At 34.1% G+C, this 14,697-nt stretch overlaps 1 protein-coding gene across 1 annotated transcript in view; it reads right to left on the bottom strand.

The window, feature by feature from the left end:
• The window catches only part of LOC142355758 (uncharacterized), a 33,498-nt gene extending 23,146 nt beyond the window's left edge, over positions 1–10,352 (bottom strand). Inside the window, exon 1 of the mRNA XM_075407826.1 lies at positions 10,086–10,352. Coding sequence (XP_075263941.1) covers positions 10,086–10,128 — 43 coding nt within the window. The 5' untranslated portion in view covers positions 10,129–10,352. The remainder of the gene's footprint in view (positions 1–10,085) is intronic.
• Positions 10,353–14,697: the final 4,345 nt, after the last annotated feature.

The following is a 14,697-nucleotide window of genomic DNA, read 5'->3' on the forward strand; positions in this document are numbered from 1 at the left end:
GACAAACAAACATGGTAACTAAATAATTGCAAATAAATGTCGCGACCGAAAGATCACTAACTTTTCAGTAAAACAAATACTCCCTGGGTAAAAACATTTGTTTTATCGTTTACAATGTGCCTCAAAAACTTCACAGATACGAATAAAAACATAGTCAAAAGTAAACAGTTCTCTCGAAACCCCAAAAAGTGATTGATCTCCGTATTTTTCGTTTCATATTATTTGCTGAATAGTGCGGCATTCAAACCAGCTGAGAGAAGAAATAGGTCTATGGGAGTATATAATATAAGAAATTTAAGAGAAAAGCATGTTTTATACTGTGTAAAAAGGCATAAACATTGTTTATAGTTTTGAAATTTTTTGTATTCTTTTTCTTCAATTTTTCCGCGCTAATCATTTTTGTGTGTCTCTCCATTTGACATATTTGGAGTATTTTTGTTAGCAAATGTTAACAGAATCTTGTTTTTGAAGCCCATTGAATGATACTGCTAAGATTCTATTGAAAAACGGATGCCGACAACACCCATCAGTTGAACGAACAACATGTTCTTCTAAAAATGCCAATATGCTGCTGAAAATTAGATAGGGCAAAAATGTGAGCAAAATCCAAGACATGTTTTTTTTGCATTACAGTTGTCCATGATTGCAATAAATCTGAAAGAAATCATTAATAGCCTTTTCATTAAAAAGTGTACACGAAAATTGTAAACCTTCCAAAAACGAATTACTACAGAAAAGAGAATCAGAGGATCAGCTAGCTCATATATGTTCCCTCTATTTAAATATAACCTAAAGAACAATACTGTGCATTGTTGGTACAAAAAAGGAAAAGAAATTAAAGTGCTAGAATTGTCCTTTTGTCTACAATTTAGTTGAAATTTGGTTAAATTTTGTCCAAATTAGACAAAATCATGACAACAAGGATGTAACATGAAACGAGAAAAAGATGATATTCACAAAAGATATTCTAAAGCAACCAAAGGCACTTGCCCTGTAGAATTAGGCAGCAGATAATTGAGAAAAACAACGAAAGGAAGCTAAACTCGAAAACTCAATAGTCTTTAATTTGCAGAAAAAAATGAAAGTAGAATTGTTCAAACTATCAGTTAGGAATCAAAACAAATTCTTTGATTCATTTTTGCTTCAATAGACGACTGTAATGTTCTGTTATTACTGAAATTAGTTAGCAGGAAAACGAGAAGGACTGAAATTGGGCAAAAGTGAAGAAAGCGGTGTTTTTTGGTACAAGTAGATTCGACATCGTCAAAAACGGAAGATATGAAGTTAATTTTTATTGCAATATAATTTCACCCCAGAAGAGGTCCAATGAGTTTTGTACTTAATAAGACTAATATACGGACAACGGAAAAAAACATAAACCGACATATCGGACACATTGCTCTCGAACGACTGGCTGGCAATTTACTTCAGGGTTGCAGTTTAGGAAAATTTTTGGGTGCAAAAATATCCGGACAGGCTGCGATTCGAACACGCGACCTAGGCCTATTTTTATAGCTTTTGCCATTAAGCAATACTCCTTTGTTACGATTAAATCATTGTTTTGTTAACAACAGACTTAATATAGGAGTGAGCGCAATCGAGATCACTTAATAAAACTATGGACATTATTTTAAAAAATGAGGCGAGGAGGTGGGGGTTGTACGATGAAGATACGTGTGTGTGGTGGAGGAGAGATGGCGGGAGGTAGGTGAGGGGGTCTATGGGGGAGGGGTTAGGTGGGGTATAGGGTTATTTGGGGGGCTCAAGTTTGAATAGGGAGAAGGGACTGTTACGAGAAAAACACTTCCTCAATGCCCTTTTGACCATGAGTTTTATGAGCAGTTCCTTTTACTATCTTTTAGTAATTATGCCACTGTTAGAGCCCAAAATTCGAAATCAGAATTCAACGCTCTAAAAAGCAAGTCAACAAAAGTTAAAAGATCAAGTTATAGACAAACTTGCATCAGCTAAAAGAAAAAGTAGCATCTCAACGCTCCTCATTTTGTCGTGAAAACACGCACGTCTACAATAATTACTTCGAATTTCGTTCGGGAGCAAATAAGAACAGATAATAAGCCCGAAGAAGTTTTGAAGTCTTATAGAAACTTGTAATACTTCGAACTGTCTTTTTTTTGTTATTATGTTTTAATAAAGAGAACTTGAGACCAACTAGTACAAAGACAAACAAACATGGCAACAAAAAAATTGCAAACAAAGGTCGCGATCGAAAGATCACTAACTTTTCAGTAAAACAAATACTCCCTGGGTAATAACATTTGTTGATATCGTTTACAATGTGCTTCAAAAACTTCACAGATACAAATAAAAACATAATCAAAAGTAAACAGTTTCTCGAAACCCCAAAAATTGATTGATCTCCGTTTTTTTCTTTTCATATTATTTGCTGACTAGTGTGGCATTCAAACATGCTGAGAGAAGAAATAGGTCTATGGGAGTACATAGTACAAGAAAAGCATGTTTTATACAGTGTAAAAAGCATAAACATTGTATATAGTTTTGAAAAATTTTGTATTCTTTCTCCTCAATTTTTCCGCGCTAATCATTTTTGTGTGTCTCTCTTTTGACATATTTGGAGTATTTTTGCCAGCAAATGTTAACAGAATCTTGTTTTTGAAGCAAATTGAATGATACTGCTAAGATTCTATTGCAAAACGGATGCCGACAACACCCATCAGTTGAACGAACAACATGTTCTTCTAAAAATGCCAATGGGCTGCTGAATATTAGACAGGGCAAAAATGTGAGCAAAATCAAAGAAATGTTTTTTTTTGCATTACAATTGCCCATAATTGAAATAAACTGAAAGAAATCATTAATAGCCTTTTCATGAAAAAGTGTACTCGAAAATTGTAAACCTTCCAAAAACGAGTTCGTACAAAAAAATCAGAGAATCAGCTAGCTCACATATCTTCCCTCTATTTAAGTATAACCTATAGAGCAGTACTGTGCATTATTGGTACAAAAAAAGGAAAAGAAAACAAAATGCTAGAATTGTCCTTTTGGTAACAATTTAGTTGAAATTTGGTTAAATTTTGACCAAATTAGACAAAATCATAGAAACAAGGATGTAACATAAAAAGAGAAAACGATGATATTCACAAACCTTCTAACTAAAAAAACTACGCCGGAAGGGTTTCCCAGTGTAACCACTTGTTTATTGTTAAAAAAAGTGTGTTGGTCACAGCCTTATGATGCCACTCAAAATCATAAAAATAACAACTGCGGTCGGCAAAAATTGACTGCATAAAATCCCAGTCGGACATACAGATCCTCGCGCGCTTCTGCTGCAAATAGTTTACAATTTTTTCTTGTATTTCTTTAGTAATTTGATAATTGCTGATAAAACCACAAATTAAAATTCAAACCCTATAACTGTCAAGAACTTTCCAGACGTGAAGTATAAGCCCTTCTCACATCAGAAATTAGAACATTTTATCATTATGTAGAATTTGTAATTTTTCTGACATTGCAAAACCACGGCATGTCATATGGAAAACCGCTTTATAAAACTTACCACCTACCGATGGCGGCAACTGTACAAGCTGCAATAACAATTAATTAATCATGATTTTCAGTCTTTCGGCATTCATATTTGTTATCTTAATGTGAAGGTATTGTGGTAAGGTTCTTCTTTTGCCGAGACAACTTAAAAATCCATTGATGAGCTTTCAGAGTTTTCTGGTTACGCGGTTAAATTGATTGTTGCAAAGCAAGTGTGATATCATTTTTTGCTGATCTTTGATAATTGATTAGGTAAATGAAAAATGTTCTCAATAATTCACTGTACACCATGAAAAAATATACATTTTAGACAAAATAAAGTTTAACAAAATCGACTTTAATTTTCAAGCAAACCGTTTCATGGCAATTTAATTTGTATTAGTTTGATTATGCTCATTAGCTGTAGCACAAGGATAGAGTGATTACCATATACAGTTTTTTGGAATAACCAAAAATTTATCAGAAAGAGTGATTATTTTTATTAATCAACAGAGTTATGATAGTTATATCAAACATGACCAAGATTAAAGCAAGACTTTCGATTTTAGCCACTAGCTGTTTTTTAATAAATAAAAAGAGCTTTGGCTTTAGCGCTAAAATTTATGTCTTCTGACGAATGGAAAATCCCATTTTAATATTGAACACAAAATAGCCGAATGACTTTCGGAACATAGCCGCCTTTGACACCCGCACATTAGGATTGAAACAAAAAAAGAAACAGGAAGATAAAAGAAAAGATAGTTTATTTTTTAAAAGTGTCAAAACCTATCTTCTCCTTATCTCCAGTTTAAGCTGTATTAACCAGTTTTTGTAGAACGAACGAACGGACAATTAATCCCGCCGCAAAGCAAATCGAACGCATACATTTAAGCATTAATTACCACCACTCTTAGCACCCGCCAAACAAACTAACGCGCGCTTAGGGTAACAAAATATTAGCATTTGAGCCTTTACTTTTCTAATTAAGAAACGAGCCTCAGTTTAGGCCTGGATAATCCAGGACAAAATCCAAACTAGAACGAGCACTAAATTTGAGTAGGCGCCGCAAACACTGCTCAATTTTACTGCTCTTTGACTGACATTTGCAACTCAGGGGAACGACTAAAAGCAATTCAGGTGCATCTGATGAAAAGCAATAAATTCCCCCATAAACTTCAAGGTTACAAGAGCAGAAGGGGAAGAATTAAGGCGCCTACGCAAGGGAAAATAGGCTCAAAGGCTCCCGCTTTTTTAATTTTTTTAAAGGAAAAAACAATAATAATTTCATGTGATGAGCAGAGTTAATTTTTTCAATTTCTCGGCCAAAAGGACAATTAGGAAACGGTTTCACTATGAACGTGAACGTGGTTTTTCCGCCCCCTATAGGCACAATGCTTCGCTAAAAAGCATTGAGAGAAAGAAGCAGGATGAGATTATTGGAGTTTCTGAGATAGACCGCAGACAACGGTCACCTTCTCCTTGCTCATGATTTCAAACAGAAAACATTCAAACCTATACTGTTTAAACAGTAAGAACTTAAACAATTTCTTCATTAAATCTTATAAGTTTTTTTTCGTCTGAATTGAATAACTATCCGATATACACGAATTGAATCGCCACCCAGCTCATCTCGATATTAGAACCACACAACTGGTAATTAGTAAGCTGTAATTTTGTACTTATTCTTTTATAAATTAAACACTTTCAGCCCCCCAAATCTTTAAATTGAGACTTATAGCACAAACGCGTCTTAGGCATATATCTTTGCCTTCGATTTGTTATATCTTTTATCAAGTTAGATCGGCAAATATAAAGAAATCCCGTATTGTGTGATTTGTTAAAGCCTGTTTTAATTTGATAATATACAGAACTCAGATTTTTAGATCTGAAAACTGTTTAGCTTAATGATAATTCTAATTTGCTTTTGCTCTAATCAACTGTGACAACTTCATGACTGGGTTCTATCAAAGTGTCCCTTTATCTTAAACCTGCTTTCCTAATCTTGACCGTATAATAGCTAAGATGCACAAATTTTTTTCAGTGTCCTCTTACTTCAATCCAAATAAAACAGCGAGCGATTTGTTGCAGAATTGAAACGCGAATTTGAGTGCGAAATCAAAAATATCGAAAAGTTTTTAAAAATTCAGTATAAATATCGGCAAACAGGCCAATAGATCACCAACTTAAAAGAGTAATTATCAAATTTGGACAATCATTTTGAAAACCAAAAAATTTAGATTTTTTTTGTTCCGAACTGAATTGGTGGTGGAGGAACTATATACTCAAATGAGTTTTTTTGTTCAGACAAATTTGGCCGACCAATATCATCATCCTAGGGAGTTGTGAGTGGTATCATTAGAAAGCGCGTCCAGCGTATAATATGGAATAAAATAGATTTTTTGATTTTCATTTTCTAAAGAGAGTTCTCGACGTTTAAAAATTTGTGAATAGCAGACGATATTACCTTGTTTTTATTCACATTTTCCTTATTTTTTCAAAATTTTGTCAAAAATATGTTAAAATTTTTAACGGTAGTGTAATTTATTTAATCTCATATGCTTAAGTTGCTGAATTGTTCCATTTGTTTTTTTGACCAGAATTAATGCTAAATTTCTCATATTTCTGACTTTTTTGTCAAAAATGGGAGCAAATGCGTTTTTTTAGACCACTTTCTTCAAATTTGCTGGAAGTGGACACCTTTAAAATGCACTCATATTCTCTTTAAGCTCAAAAAGAACTGGTGGTACTCTTGCCGTCCTAATAGTTATCTGGAAATTTAATATTGCAAGTTTTTGGCAATTAAATACTCGATAAAAATATAAAATCCATAATTTTCTTGATATGCTGAAAAGTTGTGTTTAAAAATCAATTTATTTCGCAACGCTTGTACAATTGGGTGTATTGTTGAGCCGTGCAGCATTATCAGGGCTGATCTCGACCTCACCATTGATCCTTACGGTTTAAAAATTTTAGTTTTCAATGGGGCGCTGCTTTTTTATAAAAATATATTTCCGCATTTAAAGTTTTTGTGTAAACTAATGACAGGAATATCAAACCAGGACTCATTTATTGACAGATCTTATTGACAAAAAAGGGGCTCAATGATACAAGAAAAAGGGCCTATGATTTCAGAGTTAAGCTCTTGGTTTTTATGGCAAACCAATTGTTTTCGTAAAATTTTATGGACTTCTTATCTTTTGCTTTCCATCTGTTATGCTTTTTGTAGTCCAATAACTTAGTCTCCCCAATCAGAGATTTAACTGATTTTTTAAGCAATACAAATGAGCCTAGACTTTGTCTTGAGTTGTTATCTAATGTCCCTTATGACTGTGAATTCTTTTGTTTTAATAAAATATCAGTGACTTTTTAAATTTTCCAGCTAATTTAATTAACTTCTCTCATTTTCAGGCCTAGTTTCAGTAAAAACAGTAGAAACCCATTTCCTCTGAGTTGTGAATTATTGTTGCTTACGGTTTTATGGTTAAATGGAGGTTTCTTGGTTTTGATACTAAGAGGTTTCAATTTTTTTTTGTACTTTGTGCATAATTGAACATTTTATTAGTTCTTTTTCTTTCTATGTCGAACTATCACATTGACAAGGAACTATTGACAAGTCCAATTGAAAGACAAGATGATTGGTGACATTGCTCAAGCGTTGAGAAAAGGCGTGTCTGAATATAATAATTGTTTTTAATGAATAATTTCTTCTTTTTGCCTGAGACACAGTTCTCTGGCAAAAGTTCGTGGATTTTTTTATCCCTGCCTTTTTTGTCTTTCTTCTTGTCGTCTTACGACAAACATCTTATAATGATAGGTCTCAATTGATTTCTAGGACGTACGATTGAAACTTTTCAAAGACTTCGGTGTATAGCTATTTGTTTTAATGACTTTCAAACTAATTTTTTTTAAGAAAACAGAAGATTCTTTCAACTGTCCTTTTTTTGCTTCTATTTTTGTCATCAAGTAATCAATCTCACTAATAAAAAGGGTCAACTACTTTAGTTACTTAAACATCATTTTCTTGATTGGTTATATGTTTTGACCGATGGCTTCGACCATTTAGTTTTATGAAAAAATTTTCGATATTTCTACACTGTTCAAGTTTTGGGTCTGTTTTTGTTGCGAGGTCTACGTAGTCCTTTTATAAGGAAGAGTCATTGCTGTTAATATGAAAATCAAGTGATGATTTACAGTTCTTGCAAATAAGAACCTAAAATTATAGGGCCTTGAACAATGCGATGTCGTAAAATTGTTGAGGAAGTTCGGGCTTCTGAATTTTATTTTGTTGTCTTCTGACTTAGTCTCATTAATAACCAGCGGAATTGGCTTCTTGATGTGTTGCAACTTAATCGAAACTTTTTGAAATCCTATTTCTGTTGAATACGGCTTTTGAAACTATTTGTTCTCAAAAACTTAATTGGGTTTTTGAGCTTCGCCATTTTTTAAATCGCTTTTCGGTCAAATTGTAGCTTAGTCTCTGGCACGAACGCGTTTTCAAGGAGCTTTTTTAAAATCTTTATTACGGTTTTAGATTCAATTGTTTGTCTCTTGGCTTTGTTGTTACACTTACTAAGAGATTTCATAAAATGTTTGAGATTATGTATTTGTACATCTTAAAGGATTTCTGTTTTCTTTATAAATTATAACATTAATGGTAGCGTAGGTCCAATTGGCACCAAAATTTTGTGCAATTGGAAAATGTCGATGCTCTTATTGACAGATTTCTGGTTTAATCTGCTTCAATGCTATTTTCGCGCAAACTTAACTTGAACTTTTTTTATTTTGTCGCTATTTTTCTTTCTTTTTGTAGTGGTATGATTTATACTGGATAATGACAGGTCTCAACTGCTTTCTAAGAAAACATTAATGAACAATTAAGCGTTTTCAGTTTTTTTTTAATGATATTAATCACTTTGAAAATTTTTTCTTTTAAAAAAAGGAAACGTATTTTTCAACTTCGCACCTTTTTTGCTCTTTTTTGTCGACCTGTCTCATTCGCATTTGACGACAGGTCCAAAATCTTTTCTAATGAATTATAGCTTATCTTGCTTTTTTCAGGCTATATCTGATGCGAGATTGATTTTATTATTTTTTTAATATAGACATCGAGTTTTAGTCGTAATTAATGTTTGTTATTTGATTTTTATTTTTGTATTTTCTAGTAGTCCTTTTAACAACAGGTTCCAGTGGCCCTCTAGTGTAGATTTATGGTATCCCATTAGTTGTTTTTTGAATGTATGTTTTTGAAAATTTTCGCTTTCATTTGGTAGTCAATTAAGCCAAGAGTAAGGATGATCATCTGGATCCAGCTGATAGCTACATTAATTAAGGGGATGTTCAAGGAAAACTGCAATTTAATTAGTAATTACCGTTTCTTACGCTTTTTAGCACACTTAGCATTTATAAAGCTACTAAAATTAGCCTTGTGACGCTATGACAATCTAATGCCTCGGGCACTGTTTGTTAAAGAATTTTCAAAACTGAAAGTCACGAAAAAAAATAAGACAAATCAAATGCATAAATCCGCTAACATCCAACTGCTCATTTAGTTCACGTAACTATTGATTCCTGAAAACAGCATGTCCGATAGAACTGAAACTAACAGAATTCTGATAATTTTTTCTTAAAATCGGTAACTGTCACGCTTCCGAAACCATTTATCTCTCCAAACCTCGTGATTTTGATTCAATGAAGAATAAGGGCTCACAGCATAACAAAAACACAAACCTAATTATACCAAGACAGATAGAATAAAATCGAAAACATAACTGAGTACCGTTCGGTGAAGTGCTTTCGACTGAAAAAAGAGGATAGACTTTGGTTTGCATAAGTTTAGGAGACTGGCCTCAGTTGAACGGATAAAATGGCACGTGCCATCAGTACCATGAATTTGTGCTGTCAAATTGTTCCTCAGCAGCCTTGCTAAACCGCACGGGACTACAATAACAGCTTCAATTTTGTTATAATATTTCCCAAAATACCAATAACCGTTTGTTTTCAGCATTGAATTTTAAACCCTGTTACACTGACACTCGAACCAAAAGGCGTCAAAAGAGAGAGCACCAAGACATAACAAGTTTTTATCTTGTAAAAAAAGGACCGCGTACAACTAATAGCCGCTTGAATAGCTGACGTCAGGCAGCAAAAGAAAATCGGGATATCAAAGCAATTCAAATTAAGTCCATTAGAATCTAAGAACCTCCAGGTTATCTTAGGGTTTTGAATTCGGTTAGGTTAACAGCTAAGCTGCTACATAAAAAACAATAAGATAGTTAGAACATAATAATGTTTGATTAATAAATTTCTAACATGTAACATTTACCAAGTGGTTAGTTTAATTTACATGTTTCAGGTTTAAAAAAAACCCTCCAAAAATTCCATAGAGAAGAACAAAAATTTAATGGGAAGAATTAAATTCTCTCAAGTACATTATTTCCCTCAACGGCCATAGGTGAGGAACGCCCAGTGTTATTGTGTACATGGGTTTGTTTAGGCTTTAGAAACTCACATAGCATATTCATGTAAAAAAAGATTTGCAGCAGTTTAAAATGCTGTAAACAGCGTTAAAAAAGAGCACATCTTACAGCATCTTTCAACTTTTCTGTTGCAGTGTTGTGTCTTGTTCATGACATCTCTGCACAGAGCTCGCTCATATTTGTCATCTTCCCAGCAGTGCTGCCTTGTATCCCGGACATCGTACAGCTTCAGAGGGAACACACATAACGCAGTCAAGTCCTCATTCGGACAGAAGCCACACTTTTCTAAACACAAATCGAACCGTCTTATTCAGTAATTTTTCCTAGAGACTGGATATACTGCTCTGATTATAGGGTTGTATAAATAGTATTGGTCATAGCTTTTCTTTCATTTGGCATGTTTTACGGGTCTATTCTGGTTTGCCCACACCTACTCCCCCCCCCCCCCCCCCAGCTTAGTGCGCATATATCTTTTACGCCCCCCAGGCGCACATGCTAATTTTTTACAGAGTAACGTGCTATATAACAACATATAATTTGTAACTGGGGGCGTAAAAAACACTGAGGGCCAAAACAGAATAGATCCGAAACTCCATAAAACAGAACTTGGTAGTGATTTAGCGAGGAAATTTTTAAATGAGAGGTAAGCAGGACGGATTTGTTAGATCATATTGTGAACCTCAAAACAATCACGTTATTCTGTTTAATGTTTGTTAATACTTAGTTTCTACAATATTTGATGATAGACAGTTTCTATTGGTGAAACGCCTAGAATTTAGTTCAACTAGTCATAAATGTTCTAAAATGGGCTCAAATGGAAACAGAGTTCACTTTTTTAACTTAGAATTTTTTTTAAAAAAAAAACAAGATTACATTGAAACTAACAGCCGCCTGTCTACTTTAGTAATTTATACGATAGTGTTTATAACTAAAAACTTAAGTTCAATTAAAGCTCTCGAAAATAAAAACTTTTTTCCCATCCGATATCCTGAAAAATTAATCCATTAGAGCAATAGTGTTTCAGACCTTCGAATACCTCACTTCAATAGTTTATTTGAGTCCATTGCTTCACTCTCGATCACACAAAAATAGAGAAAAATTAAATTATCTGCTTCTATTTCATTTTTTGTGAAAAGTACCGTTAATTTTTCTCTTGAAACTGTTATACCAGCTGTTTAAAATTTTGGCTAGGACCTAAACCAAGAATATTAACTGCAGGACACAGGACAGTTTTTTGACAGCAAATTGTATTATTGAGATATGCTTGAAAAGAAATATGGTCAAATTAGTGGCAAACAAAGTTTTTGTACCATAAAACAATCACGTAACCAGTTCTGTAATTGCATTGCAAAAAAAACGCAAATTGGAAGGCGAGTTTTTGAAAATTCAACAGTTAACAGAGACACAAAAAATCGGATAAAGCTGATCTTGTCTCTTTTTTCATTCAAATTATATAATCTAAAAAAACGTTCAAAGCGTTTTTCATAACATCTTTCTCAACTTAAACCACATCAAAGGAAAGTTTCTGAAACCGGACTTGAATTTTACAGGTAATCAGGGCATGGTATGAGTTTTTCACTTCTAAACATTAGATGGCCATCTGCGACTGCCATGACCTGTCCAAGATAAATTTGAAGATCCTAACACTGAATCCAAAACCTTGAAAAGATTTAGATACATTTTTTGGACGTCAGCACTCATGACATAGGTGACAATTTTGCATGTAAGTTTTCAAGGAAGAGGGAGTCTTACATAAACCTAACAAGATACGCTGTTTGTACAATTATTATCTGATCACCAAAAAATTTCTACTTAAATCATGTGCAATAACTTGAACAAAATCCTTGAAGCTGGATTATCTTGAATCAAAATACATTAGAAGAGACATTTTAAAATAGATGGTTATAGAAAGTTTCCTAAAGCTAAACGTTTTATGAATTACTCGCGTTTTACAGCCCCTTCAATTGAAAAATAATGCAAGAAAGCCAGAAAATCTCACAACGGCAACGGAGGAACAAAGTATCATAACACATGATATTGTGTTGCATGATATTTGTGTTACATGATATTTGTGTTACATGATATTGTGTTGCATGATATTTGTGTTACATGATATTTGTGTTACATGATATTGTGTTACATGATATTTGTGTTACATGATATTGTGTTACCCGAACACATAGTGGTCGTGAAATTAAATGGCAAAGCTGACTGTATAAACTTGAGAAGTCTTAGATTGGCCGCGTAGCCATGAACTAAATGAGAAATGGATTTCCTCATAATGTTTTTGGAATGCGATGAGCTCACTAGGCGATAATTAAAAGGCATTCCGATAAACGTAAAAACGTCGTTCCCTCATTTAGTTGTGTAATGTTATAAAGCAGCACGCGACAGGTAACAGAAAGAAACTTTGCCGGAAGTCTTCAGTCTCAAAAATTAAAGCCTGGATAGTTGGACAGTTTGTTAAGTCTTCCTGATTTTGGAAGTAAAAAGGCACACCAACGGGTTTTAAACTGGAGTTCTGTTAATATTGAAACTGGAGTTCAGTTTATTAAACTTTTCTAATCAGCTTGGTTAGCAAGGTAATTACGTAAGTTTTCAATATCCTAAATCAGTTACCCAATTAAAATTGTTGTTTTTGGCGAAAATATTTTTAACACGTTTTACATTAAAATTTCATAAAGTGTAATTTATTTGAAAAAGAGAACGATTGCAGCGGAAAAACACTAGAAATACTAAAATTATGCATCACGCTACCGTGTTTTAGAGACTTTTGGATAATATTTGTTTACAATTCACCTTGAAAACCACTCTCACTGGAAAAAAGTATTCTCTGAAAGTATGACAAACGTTTTTGTTTGTGGTGACTTTAACTCTCCCCACCAAGAATTAAACTGCGCCTACGATTCTGAAAACGGTGAGAAACTCCTGAATCTAATAGACAACGGTCATTTTAAACTGCTAAACAATGGTCACCCACACATATCAGTCGTTTGACGGAAAAAGTAAAAACATGCTCGATTTACACTTTTGCGATAGTACAGTTTTTACGAATTTTAGAAATTTCGAAGTCTCAGAGGATCTGGGTAGTGACCATAGAACCACAATCACAACGTTTAACCTCATAAAAAGCAAAAAATTTGAATTGAAATCGGAAACTGACTTCAGACGGTTCAGAGAAAACGTTAAAAAAATCGTATAGATCATCGAACCTTTGGCCTGCGCAGTATCCGGGAAAGGATAAACTAAATGAGTTTAGCAGCAATCTGGTTGAAATAATACACAAATTGTCGGAAGACTCCTATGTCAACAAAAACAAGCCTCCTTACAGTATTGAGACACAAAAATTGATAAAACTGAAAAGGAAAAAGCGAAGAGATCTCAAAGGTGCATTTGGCGATGAACTTAGGTCTCTAAAAACCGAGATAAATTATCTGCAGAAAGAAATCAAACGATCAATCGGGCAATCAGAAGAACAAAAAAGAGCTAAAATTTTGGAACGTGCAAGAGACAAGGGCAGCAAAGGTTTTTGGAGAGCAATAAAAGAACTAACAAATGACCACGAGTCAAAACAAAAAAACTGGCGACTATCCCGACTTAACATATAAAGAGTCGAAGTCAGTCACAGGTCATGAAAAAAGCGAGCTTTTCAAACAACTCCTAAAAGACACAATGAAAGACCACACAACAGTACCAACAGAAATTGCCGAACACTGCGAGAAAATCGAAAAGGAAACCAAGGCATTTCTAAGTACAAACGTCGACACCGAGGAACTTTGTATTATGATTACAACAAAGGAATTCGATGAAATATTGAGAGTATCGAGAAAGTCATGCCCAGGAACAGATAAAATCAGCTACAAAGTGCTCAGTGAGTTACCACGGAGTATAAAAGCCCTAGCCTGCCTTCTCATTTCTAGTTCAATTAACAACTCGTATATTCCAGTAAATTGGAAAGAATCACAGATAACAATGATACCAAAGCAAGATAAAGACAGATCAAAAGCTGAAAACTATCGACCTATTAGTCTTACAAATTGCTTGGCCAAAGTCTGCGAAACTGTTGTGAAAAACATTGTCTTAGAACATTGCGAAAATCTAAATATATTTGGTGAAACTCAGAGCGCTTACAGGAAACATCGCTGCACCACAGACAATCTTATCAAACTCACTCAGCACGTTAGTGAAGCTTTCCAAAGGACTGAAATGGTTGGTTTGGTTTGCTTGGATGTTGAAAAAGCATTTGATGCCGTATGGCGTCTAGGGTTGATACACAAATTAAATTCATTTTTGTCACAAAGGAACGTTTACGTAAAGATAAATACTACTGTTAGCGCCAGTTTCTGCCCGACAGCCGGTGTGCCCCTAGGCAGCGTAATTGCTCCCATTCTCTTCCTTATATACGTTAGCCGATTGCCAAAAATGAACGCACAGATTTCAGTTCGCTGACGATTTTGCCCTGTACTACAGATCTCGCTCAACACAACTAATTCAAAAACAATCTGCAATCATCACTAAATAGCCTTACAGACTGGTGTGACCACTTGAAAATTAAAATAAATCCTAACAAAACTCAGTACATGATTTTTAAAAACCCATCTAAGAAAGAGTCTGAGCTCAATTTAAAAATAAAAGGCGTACCCGTCGGAAAAACACAGTCGCTAAAGTTTCTAGGTATTACCCTCACTCCTCATCTCAGATGGAACGATCACTGCAATAG

This window comes from Convolutriloba macropyga, unplaced genomic scaffold (genome assembly GCF_964194025.1).
Source record: "Convolutriloba macropyga unplaced genomic scaffold, txConMacr16.3 SCAFFOLD_1643, whole genome shotgun sequence".
NCBI lineage: Eukaryota > Metazoa > Xenacoelomorpha > Acoela > Convolutidae > Convolutriloba > Convolutriloba macropyga.